This window comes from Biomphalaria glabrata, chromosome 10, assembly GCF_947242115.1.
Source record: "Biomphalaria glabrata chromosome 10, xgBioGlab47.1, whole genome shotgun sequence".
NCBI lineage: Eukaryota > Metazoa > Mollusca > Gastropoda > Planorbidae > Biomphalaria > Biomphalaria glabrata.
The window spans coordinates 23,920,738-23,932,861 of NC_074720.1; the positions used below are offsets into that span (position 1 = coordinate 23,920,738).

The following is a 12,124-nucleotide window of genomic DNA, read 5'->3' on the forward strand; positions in this document are numbered from 1 at the left end:
TCTATGATCTAGTCCAGTCTATGATCTACTCCAGTCTATGATCTACTCCAGTCTATGATCCAGTCTATGATCTAGTTCAGTCTATGATCTAGTCCAGTCTATGATCTACTCCAGTCTATGATCTACTCCAGTCTATGATCTAGTCCAGTCTATGATCCAGTCTATGATCCAGTCCATGATCTAGTCCAGTCTATGATCTAGTCCAGTCTATGATCTACTCCAGTCTATGATCTACTCCAGTCTATGATCCAGTCTATGATCTAGTCCAGTCTACGATCCAGTCTATGATCTAGTCCAGTCTATGATCTACTCCAGTCTATGATCCAGTCTTTGATCTAGTCCAGTCTATGATCTAGTCCATGATCTAGTCCAGTCTATGTTCTAGTCCTGTCTATGATCTAGTCCAGTCTATGATCTAGTCCAGTCTATGATCTAGTCCATGATCTAGTCATGTCTATGATCTAGTCCAGTCCATGATCTAGTTCAGTCTATGATCTATTCCAGTCTATGATCCAGTCTTTGATCTAGTCCAGTCTATGATCTAGTCCATGATCTAGTCCAGTCTATGTTCTAGTCCTGTCTATGATCTAGTTCAGTCTATGATCTAGTCCAGTCTATGATCTAGTCCATGATCTAGTCATGTCTATGATCTAGTCCAGTCCATGATCTAGTTCAGTCTATGATCTATTCCAGTCTATGATCTAGTCATTTGACAATTTCTCTACACACACACACACTTTCATACAGATGTAAAACTGGAACTAAAGAAAGTTACGTAACAAAGAATGTAAATAAGTGCTTAAATGGAAGAAATTGGTTTTCTTTCTGTAACTATTGCCTCACTTTTAAGGGAAGTTGATAACCGTGTGGGCAGGGCCAGTAGAGCTTTCAGTTAAGAGTTTGGCGGAACAAATTGCTCGGCCTGCCTACAAAAATCAATGTCTACCAGGCGGTGGTTCTCTCAACCTTTCTATATGGCTCTAAGACATGGACACTATACAGAAAACAACTAAGACTTCTTGAGCGCTTTCACCAAAGACGCTTGCGCTCCATCATGGACAAACGGTGGCAAGACCGCACTACAAACAGCGATGTCCTTGCGAACGCCTGTATGGACAGTATAGAGGGACTTCTTATGGTCCGACAGTTACGCTGGGCAAGGCATGTATCCCGTATGGGAGACGAACGTATGTCAAAGGCAGTCTCTTTTTGGTGAGCTAAAAGGTGGTCGACGTAACAAAGGCGCCCCACGGAAATGTTTCAAAGACCAGCTTAGGCGTCAACTTTCCTTAGCTTACATAGAACCTGGTTGTATGCGGCCTCAGAACGAGACAGTTGGAGGTCACTCACGAAGGCCGCGGGATACACATTTGAGACTAAAAGAAAATCCGCTGCCGAGGGCAAAAGCAGATGCGAAAAGAAAATCTAAATCGACCACCTGCGGACAATGTTTATGCTTGCCCTGGATGTGGCAAAATATGTAAGTTGAGCAGTCAAGGGAAATACTGCATTCCTCACTAATCTTTGGACACGAAGACAAGCCTTGTTACTCTGACAAATTATAACGTCGTAGAGTTTTCTCTGTGTGGCCAACAACCTAGTAATGTTGTTTCTCAGCTATGTACATCAACTGTTACATTTAGCGGAAAGTCGTTAGAGCCGTTTTTAAGATCAGCGTTCCAGGTTCCTGCTTGAAGTTTTGACTTGAATAGAGGTATGGTAAAAAAAATCGATCTAAAAGTTGTATAAAGGAAGTATTGTCTTTTCAAAAAAATATTTGAAATGTTTTGTTTCTCCTAGTAAGAAAAGTGTTTCTCAAAGTTTTTCGTGATGCCCTAATGTCGTGTGCGCTCTCCTTTTTAGCCATCTACGGAATATGGGGAGTGCTGTAAGTTCCCCACTGGATAGACCCCCTGGCCAAGAGTTTCCTGCATTGTAGTCTTCTGAAATTCATTGTCCTTTCGTCTGCATAGCTCTGGAAACGCATTTTTTTACTCCTAGTAAGAAGAACGTAGTCAATAAATTAAGAAGGCGTGGGGCGGGCTGATGAGTGTGCAACGCATAGGTGTTTGAACAAAACGCACAAAATAACTGATGCAATTCTAATCGAAAACTAGTCAAGGTTCTATAGGATCACTTTCATTCTTCCCAACGTGTACTTTCAAATAGGCTTCAGATGAATCAAAGATGTTTTGACACTAACACATCGTGATAAGCATACAACTTGATACAACAATATATCTAGAACTGAGATGACACCGAAATAGCGCTAGTAGAAGTCTCTAATAGTGTTAAAAGACAATACCAATCGTTTATAAGACAGATCCAAAAGAAAAACGAAATAATTACAAACAGATCTATAGCTGTATTCTCCAAAACTCTGGAAAAATCTTTTCTGTTGGAGAACTTTTGTGGCTCCCTTCTGTTAGTGTCGGCCGGGTCACGATGCACCACTTGCAGCCCCTCTCTGCACACAGACACATACATAATTTTGGACATGTCATGTGTGATTATAGTGTGATGTTACCTTCCTCCAGTTAAAACACAATTATTTGAATAAAACAATTGGTTAATCTATACTATAAAGTAGAATGTGAGGTGTATGTATGTTACTTATAGACATCAAAACCGCTTGACCAATCTTGATAAAACTTGACAGGAATGTTTCTTGGGCACCAACTTAGACCTTAGTGTATGTATGTAGCCCTAAAACAAACTTAAGACCCTAAAAAAAATAAAGTTGTCCGACTCTATTACAGCTATAGTATTTTATGGATCTAGGCCATGTCTACAATGTTGACATGAGAAAAGATCGAAAGGATTTAGACCTAGATCTAATTTTAAGAAATACACTTTGCGCAGATAGTTTTTTACTTTGACACATGAAAATACAAAAGAAGATCCATTGATTTCATTATATAATAAAAGTAACCTTCAATTTTGTGTTTCAAAAGCATTTTTTACATAAATTAGTTCTTTATATCTGTGACTACAGATTTCCTGACGAACATTCTTTCATTAGACAATACCGTAATGAATCGCGTACTAAAAATTAATTCGTTTAATTGTTTACTTTATAATCCCATCCCTAGATCTAAAACTCTAATTCAACTCTTAGATGATAAAACTTCTCTTCGCACAGATAGTTTTATACATTAACACATGAACATACTAATTATAGTCCATTCATTTCATATTTTGATCAAATAAAGATTAAAATTTGGTTTTCTAAAGCATTTTTAAGAGACTACATTCGTTTACGAAAGCTGCGAAGCCGAGTTGAGATAGGCCTAGATCTATATTCATTCATGAATCCCGTACTAAAAAATATTTCGTTTAATTGTTCACTTTATAATCCCATTCATTTAACATTTTCGTTTTTAATAGATATGAATGTATCGACTTCGGGTAAACCCATTTTCGCAAACCTAATTTTATTTTCGTAGCGAAAGAGAAATAACGTGAAAGGATCATTAGCTAAGTTTAACATACATCTAAATCCAATCCACTACATTAGTGAACACAAACTTAGACCCGCAGGCCGCGGGTAATGCCAGGCTAGTCAAACAATAAAAAGTGCAGTGTAACACGTCGTCTATTAGGGAAGTTCCCCCTCCATGGGATAAGCATAATCTCGTTTCATTTGAACACGTGCTGTGTAATCCAATCTACGCTTTGAAAAGCCTTTTACATTCAAGGAAAGGTTGGGCATATGAATTTCTTGATAAATTCATGAAGGCGTTGGACGGCTGATGAGTGTCCATCAATATCTCTAGAAGAAATCCTTCAGGGGTATAGAAGGCGTTAGCAGAACAGGATTTATAATTGATAAGGCCCTAAGCTATTTGAGACATGGGGCCCTTTGTAACACACACACACTGGTTACTCCATTGTTATTACCTTGTGTAAATATGGGAAAGTTTTGTTTTTTTGGGATGGGGGGCCTTATGCTATAGCTTGATTTGTCCATGGGTAAATCCAGTACTATACATTTCCCGTTTAGGACAAGTAGGGTAATACATCTATTCATTTCATTCAAACCTCTGTTGTCTTGCAGCTATACTCAAACATGGGAAAGGCTTCGGAAGTCACCCTTAGACAGTTTGCAGCACACAGTGCTCAGAGGCGCCTTAGTTGTGGCGAGTGAGGCAACCTTCCCAGGGTCCGCGTTTTAGGGGCGTCCCGAGATAGACAATCTTTTGGTCACCATAAACCCATCGTACAAACATTCTTGGCCCTGATATGACAATCGCCCAGGGCCCCGCGAACTACAAAAGCCGCATCTGCGATGCCACTGGTCTTAAATTGTATCGGTACTTGCCACTCCTTTGGATAGTGTTCCGATCCTAACTATTGTACGCAACATACCACTGACTGATTCATTCACTCATTCCTCTATCAAGAGATCTCAAGAACCGCTGAATGGGTTTGCCTGAAATTTTGTAGTCTCAATAGGTGCCCGCTATGAAACGGTTTTGATAGATTCGCAGTATGAACGTTGCAATTCGCCAAATATCTTTCTAATAAAATTTGCATTTAATTTTTTCTCCCATAATAGCCGCAGTCTAAATGTAAAAGTTAAATACAAATATTTAATATAGACTTTCTAAGTCTGTCTTATTTTTAAAAAGCATATTTTATTTCTTTCCCCTACATTAGAAAATGGCTGCATGAACGCGTGTGATGTGTTTACTCAATAAAATACACTCAATAATTCTTTGGTGCGTAACTCGCCAGTGTTGACACTTTGAAAAGTTAACTAAGAAAACAAATTGATTTTTTTCAAAAAAAAAAAACTGAATATCTCTACGAATTCACGTGTGTGTGTGTGTGTGTATAAAATTGCTACAATATAAAATGTAAATTCTGTAGAATTTGATAACAAAAACAACTATATCTAGAATTGAAAATCCAAAGAATTGCCACAACGAATTTGAAGGCTTATTGAAAATAGCTTATATGTTTTTTGTGAAGAAATTTTGTTTAATGCTGTTTGTCTGGGTGGTGCTATTTGATCTCCAGGAGCTATAAATAATGTGAAAAAATACGTTTTAGTGTGTATATATGCTATAAGCATGAAAGTAGCGCTGTATAAAAGCTATAATAATAATAATAATAATATTGTTACGAATCTCACTATCTAGGCTCTCTGCAAACTGCACCATACACCACCAACTGAAAGAACTTGACAACTCAGGGCTCGAATATAACGTAATAGTTTAATGTCAATAAATAACAGCCAATATTGTACAATTGGCAGCACGTAACACAAGACTGTACAAATATCTCTCCGCCGTATCAACTCTTGCACTGGTCTCTCTGTCTCTTCTCGGACTTGTACTGAGCCGTCGTAACGAACCGTAGATCGAGAAGTTGTGTCTCACTGTCTCTGATACCTTCGCTCTTTATATAGGGTCCCTGCTGGCCTTCTCGAACCGGACAGAACGCCGCTCGACGTTTCTGGGTGGTCAGATGACTACAATTCTCGTGACGCTCCTGAGCTGTGTTTACGACTCCGATCCTTCCCGAACCGTCATGTTGAAACTCGTCTCGGCTGACCGTCGTAACTCGTCACGCTCGACCGCTCATCTAGCGCTGGCCTGGGGCGATTGGCGTTGGCTGACTACACACACACACACCACCCCCATCTGTGCCACCACCAGGTTTATAACAATATTTTGTGCGTCTCTGGATAAAAATCCAACGTTAAAGTTTTGATCAAAATAGAAAGAATCCATGAATAAAAATTGAGAGAGAGAGAGAGAGTGTGAGAGAGCGAAAGTAGAATTCGCGTGCTAAAATTATGTGTGTATGGGGGGTGGGTGCATTATAAAGTAGGTCATTCCGTTTCAGTTTAAAAGTCTATGTGGGAGAGTACGATGTGCAGGGTGCGAAAAAAAAAAAGAAAAAAGTGGAGGCATGGGGTCCAGAGAGAGAGAGAGAGAGAGAGAGAAAGAGAGAGAGAGAGAAAGAGAAAGAGAGAGAGAGAGAAGAATAGGGTAAGAGAGAATGAGATTAAGAGAGAGAGAGAGAGAGAGAGAGAGAGAAGAATAGGGTAAGAGAGAATGAGATTAAGAGAGAGAGAGAGAGAGGGAGCCGTTTGAATTCAAGGTAACAGATACTAGAATTCACATACTAACAAAAAAGCGCTAGAAGAGAGAGCGTTGAAATACTAGTTGTCTCATTAGAAGTGCAAAGGAGGTTCCGGCTAACAGAAACACTCGATGGCATGGGAGAAAATCAACGGACATACCCGGTGTAGAATGAGCCCAATCATTGATACAATTACACTTCGTATAAAATTTTTTTAAAAATATTTTTTTAAAGTTTATCTATCTTGTTTTTTCTTTACTGTACATTACAATGTGTGCTGGTATACTATTATTAGTCCACATTGTATGTCTTATTGTTTTAAATAATGTTTGAACAAACTTTGGAATATTTCATTTCTCAAGAAAAACGTTTCGCTCTTACAATACAAAATGTCGCCGTTGTACTAGAATGTAAGAAGCTACATAATATGGTGTCATCAGAATTCGAATAGCTTTTCTAGGTTTTGAAATGTATGTGTGACAGACGGACGAACCTACAGAACATACAAAACAACACATATGCCAGCTTTTCGGAGACCGTTTAAAACATAAAATCCTTTCCACAGTTACAGAATTCTATTTATAGACCATTAAATGTGTTTTTTTTTTTTTTTTTAAATACTTTCGTATAAGTCTGTTGTATTGACTTCAGGCTATTCTATTCACTAATATTAAATAGCATTACAGTGAGTTCGTACAACTGTCGTGTATTGCATTCATCAAGGTCTAATTCTTCTTAATAGAATGATCGATCATTCAATACGCCATTATAGTGTCTTTCTGTTTAGAACGCATTGCAAGCTAAATGCTGATTGGATATTGCCGAATCATTACTCTAGAACTCATCAAAACAATTCATTGATCGATCTACAGATATTTGTATTGGAACCATTTTGTATGTTTTTTTTTGTCCCAGATCCCCAACACTCCCTGACAACACAGACTTCTAATCGATACACGAAGATGTGAGAAGAAAGGAGAGAACTGAGTTGTTGCTTAGCTCCTGACCAGAGCGAACTAGAAGAGAACTAGAAGAGAACTAGAAGAGAACTAGAAGAGAACTAGAAGAGAACTAGAAGAGAACTAGAAGAGAACTAGAAGAGAATTAGAAGAGAACTAGAAGAGAACTAAGGTAACTTGGACCTAGGAATCAACTGGCCGGACAAAACTTGAGAGTTCATTGGCACCATTCCACTAAGTTGTCATAGGCAGGGCCAGGGGCCTAGAGATCTCCCGATCAAGTCTGGCTGTGTATCAGCCTATATATGTGATGTGCAATAGAACAATGAAAAAGGTAAAAGTATTTTCTTTTATGACTTAACAAATTAATTATAAGCTATGAAGGTACACTATAGATCATGTCTTGACAAATTAATTATAAATGTCTTGAAAAAATAACGTTTAAAAGTAGATACAATGGATGTCTTAACTAATTACAATGAATGTCTCAACTAATTACAATGAATGTCTCATTACAATGGATGTCTCAACTAATTACAATGAATGTCTCATTACAATGGATGTCTCAACTAATTACAATGAATGTCTCATTACAATGAATGTCTCAACTAATTACAATGGATGTCTCAACTAATTACAATAGATGTCTCAACTAATTACAATGAATGTCTCAGCTAATTACAATGGATGTCTGAACATAATGTCTAGAATGTCACACGATTTAATTAGGGACAATAATACCGCATGCTTTTGTTTTTTCCATTTCTTTGAAACTGATTTTAAAATGAATGTCATGTACATCAAATTCTTGGTATTCCTCTCTATGAATATATCGGGATACCGTCTGGATACTAGCAGACACACACATCCTCTATATCAGCGGTTCTCAACCTTTTTGTTGTCGCGACCCCCCTAAAAAGATTCCCCACTAGACAGCGACCCCCAACCGTATTTTTTCTTTTTCGTTCCTAGGCCTAGGTCAATGAACATTTGCTCATGTTCTAAAACCGTTCTCGTCATGTCTCTATCTGATTTGTTGGATGTAGTGTCAGTGGTAGAAATGGAACACGGATAAAGCTTTATGTCATTGTCATGAGTGTCAAATAAATGTCTTTTAGAATTACATTGCTAACAAAAAGTTTATTTTATGACTTACATTTATTAACTTTTCTATTGCGTATTCACCATCTTCATGTGCACAGACTTGTGTGACAATGTGAAACGTATGGCGATACTTGGGGGGATGATTTTAAATAAGGTCAACTACATTGTCGCCTATTTGTAAATACACTAACGTTGGTTGGATTCTTGTGAGAGTCTTTGTAAGAGCACAATCAATGTCATCTTCACCATCAAGTCCACTTCTTTATTTAGACTTGCTAACTAACAGGCTGAAACACCCTGCCACTGAAAACAAAAAATGCCTATTGATAGAAATGGAAAGCGCAAGACAATGTCCAAATTGGGAAATGACTGCAAAAACGTGATCCAGAATTGTGTGACTGACAATCATTTTTAGTTTTTGATGAGCTCAATAAACTCTTTCTGTCTCCGCGACATCTTCAACTCTGACCTCTAGAAAGTGTCAACATGATGTCTTCTAGATATGGACGTTTGGTGAAATGTCACTCGCACGCTAGTGCTCATGTTCTATGACAGAAATTACCATTGTAGTCGGTCTGTCAGATTCAATGCCCATTTTTCCCAACACAAAGCAGATAAAGATGGCAAGATCTAAGTTTTATTTTCATCCAGTTTTCTATGCCAAAGTTGAAGTTTCACTTGAACGAACTGATCTTTTCAGACAACCCCATAATGCATGTGATCCTTGCGTTGAAAAATTTAATTATTCAAGGTGATAAAGATGTCTACCATGTCGGCTATTTCTGTGTTTTCTTTCTAAAAAAAAATCTTCTTCAAGAAGATTAAAAAAAACACATTTAGAACCTTTGCTTTTGACAACCACGTCACATCAGTGATAAATAGCAGGACACATTGAAGCCATCAAGCTCAGTGTAGTGAAGTAGCTATCAATGACAAAAGACGTCTACCCTCAAACAGTGATGTTACACTCACCAACTTTAATTGCCATCTTTATCCTCTAGCAAAATATCCTTTTAAAAATGTCACCCTAATTTTTTATGAAATTTTTGTTTGACGATGGTTTTATTTGTGAAGATATATAAGCTATCCGGGTAATGTCCCTTTGTTTTGTTATATCAAATGAAAATGTATACCACCTATGGTACCAACTATGCTAGTTACAAAATAAAAATTAAATTAAAAAACAAATCAGATGATAAATAGATAAAGATTTTAAAACCCAAATTTCTGATGGTCTTAGGCGACCCCTGACAAATTGTCATTCGACCCCCAAAGGGGTCGCGACCCACAGGTTGAGAACCCCTGCTCTATACTTACTCTACTACATTGTATTGTTAGTTGGTCTCCTTCGGTCGTACAACGACTAGAGTTCATCATTTGTTTCCCCTTGTTTGTAGAGCCACATGCAAGTAATGGGCGATATTCTGTTGAGATATTCTGTTGAGATATTCTGTTGAGATATTCTGTTGAGATATTCTGTTGAGATATTCTGTTGAGATATTCTGTTGAGATATTCTGTTGAGATATTCTGTTGAGATATTCTGTTGAGATATTCTGTTGAGATATTCTGTTGAGATATTCTGTTGAGATATTCTGTTGAGATATTCTGTTGAGATATTCTGTTGAGATATTCTGTTGAGATATTCTGTTGAGATATTCTGTTGAGATATTCTGTTGAGATATTCTGTCTGAGATATTCTGTTGAGATATTCTGTTGAGATATTCTGTTGAGATATTCTGTTGAGATATTCTGTTGAGATATTCTGTTGAGATATTCTGTTGAGATATTCTGTTGAGATATTCTGTTGAGATATTCTGTTGAGATATTCTGTCTGAGATATTCTGTCTGAGATATTCTGTTGAGATATTCTGTTGAGATATTCTGTTGAGATATTCTGTTGAGATATTCTGTTGAGATATTCTGTTGAGATATTCTGTTGAGATATTCTGTTGAGATATTCTGTTGAGATATTCTGTTGAGATATTCTGTTGAGATATTCTGTTGAGATATTCTGTCTGAGATATTCTGTTGAGATATTCTGTTGAGATATTCTGTTGAGATATTCTGTTGAGATATTCTGTTGAGATATTCTGTTGAGATATTCTGTTGAGATATTCTGTTGAGATATTCTGTTGAGATATTCTGTCTTTTTTTTTCAAAGCTGAGCCCAATGTCTTTTTGCTGTCCATAGCTAAAAAGTTCTAGTATTGTTAGAAGAAATCTCTAGTATTGTTAGAAGAACTTTCTAGTATTGTTAGAGGTTACAAAACACTAGAGCAGCAGTTTCTTTGTTTGTTTGTTTTTTTGAAGTATTTAAAACTTGTTCATGTCAGAGTTAATTGGGAAAAAAAAGTTTTTAGTTAGAAAAAATATTTCTTAATAAAATGAAAAATTATTATGAAAAAAAAAAACACAAAAAAATGATGCCAAAGGGAGTTTGTATTACATAAACTAAGGGAGTTTGTATTACATAAACTAAGGGAGTTTGTATTACGTTGGCAAGACTAGCCTACAAAGAGCCTTGCACTGGTGATAGTTGTTGATGACAGAGGCCCTACTTATCATTGGGTGCGGGCTAGACACCTACCTATTGCACTGGTGATAGTTGTTGATGACAGAGGCCCTACTTATCATTGGGTGCGGGCTAGACACCTACCTATTGCACTGGTGATAGTTGTTGATGACAGAGGCCCTACTTATCATTGGGTGCGGGCTAGACACCTACCTATTGCACTGGTGATAGTTGTTGATGACAGAGGCCCTACTTATCATTGGGTGCGGGCTAGACACCTACCTATTGCACTGGTGATAGTTGTTGATGACAGAGGCCCTACTTATCATTGGGTGCGGGCTAGACACCTACCTATTGCACTGGTGATAGTTGTTGATGACAGAGGCCCTACTTATCATTGGGTGCGGGCTAGACACCTACCTATTGCACTGGTGATAGTTGTTGATGACAGAGGCCCTACTTATCATTGGGTGCGGGCTAGACACCTACCTATTGTGTCGAGCTGAAAGGAAGACTGCGTATCAGAGGTGTCTCTAATGGAAGCGCAATTAAGATCGACTCAGGCGTCATTTTGCTCCCATTGGATAGAGAAAAGTTGGCAGCAGATGACATCTGAAGCTGTAGAGTTCTCACAAAGGTGGCGGTACATACATTTGAAATCCAAAGAAAAACTCTTTCCGAAAATAGGTGCTAAGAACTTCAATCTTCGGTATTGAAGACTTACATTTTATGATCAAAAGTTCTTAATGTGCGAATGACTGTGTTTGCATTTGTTGCTCCCAAAAGAAGGCAGTGCAGAAAAGAAGAGCAATATAGTTTACCTGTACGTGCTCTCCACGTCACACATTGACCTGTTCTGCCTTTTCCATTGCTTCAACTCTTGCCTATACATTATTCAAAACCTGACTAGGAAGGAAACAATGCCACCATAATCGATGACTGTATGAGAAGATGAGACATCGTGCTCTAGCTTCACTTTTTTTTGACTGGTAGAACTGACATTTCAATGCTTACTTTCTGAACTAGAATGGGCTTGATTGGTGATACGACAAGCTGATCTTTCAAAATATTCTTAATTAAGATAAATTCTACAAAAAAAAAAAAAACTTTTTTTTCTTCACTTTGTGATGTGATATATGAAATGTGATATATGATATGTGATATATGATATGTGATATATGATATGTGATTTATGGTATGTGATATATGATATGTGATATATGAAATGTGATATATGATATGTGATATATGGTATGTTATATATGATATGTGATATATGATATGTGATATATGATATGTGATATATGATATGTGATATATGATACATGATATGTGATATATGATATATGATATATGGTATGTGATATATGATATGTGATATGATATATGATATGTGATATATGATATGTGATATATGATATGTGATATATGATATGGCGTTTTCATGACTAGAAA

The 12,124-nt window shown here is 37.2% G+C and overlaps 1 protein-coding gene across 3 annotated transcripts in view; it reads left to right on the forward strand.

The window, feature by feature from the left end:
- The first annotated feature begins 7,021 nt into the window (after positions 1-7,021).
- Positions 7,022-12,124, forward strand: part of LOC106062769 (uncharacterized) — a 57,164-nt gene continuing 52,061 nt past the window's right edge. For 2 of the 3 annotated variants that reach the window (XR_008780113.1, XM_056043725.1), the window contains exon 1: positions 7,022-7,386. Coding sequence is in view for 2 of the 3 variants with exons in the window: in XM_056043725.1 (XP_055899700.1) it covers positions 7,363-7,386 (24 nt within the window). In the remaining variant the exon portion in view is untranslated. The remainder of the gene's footprint in view (positions 7,387-12,124) is intronic. The other variant, XM_056043724.1, reaches the window with a different exon arrangement.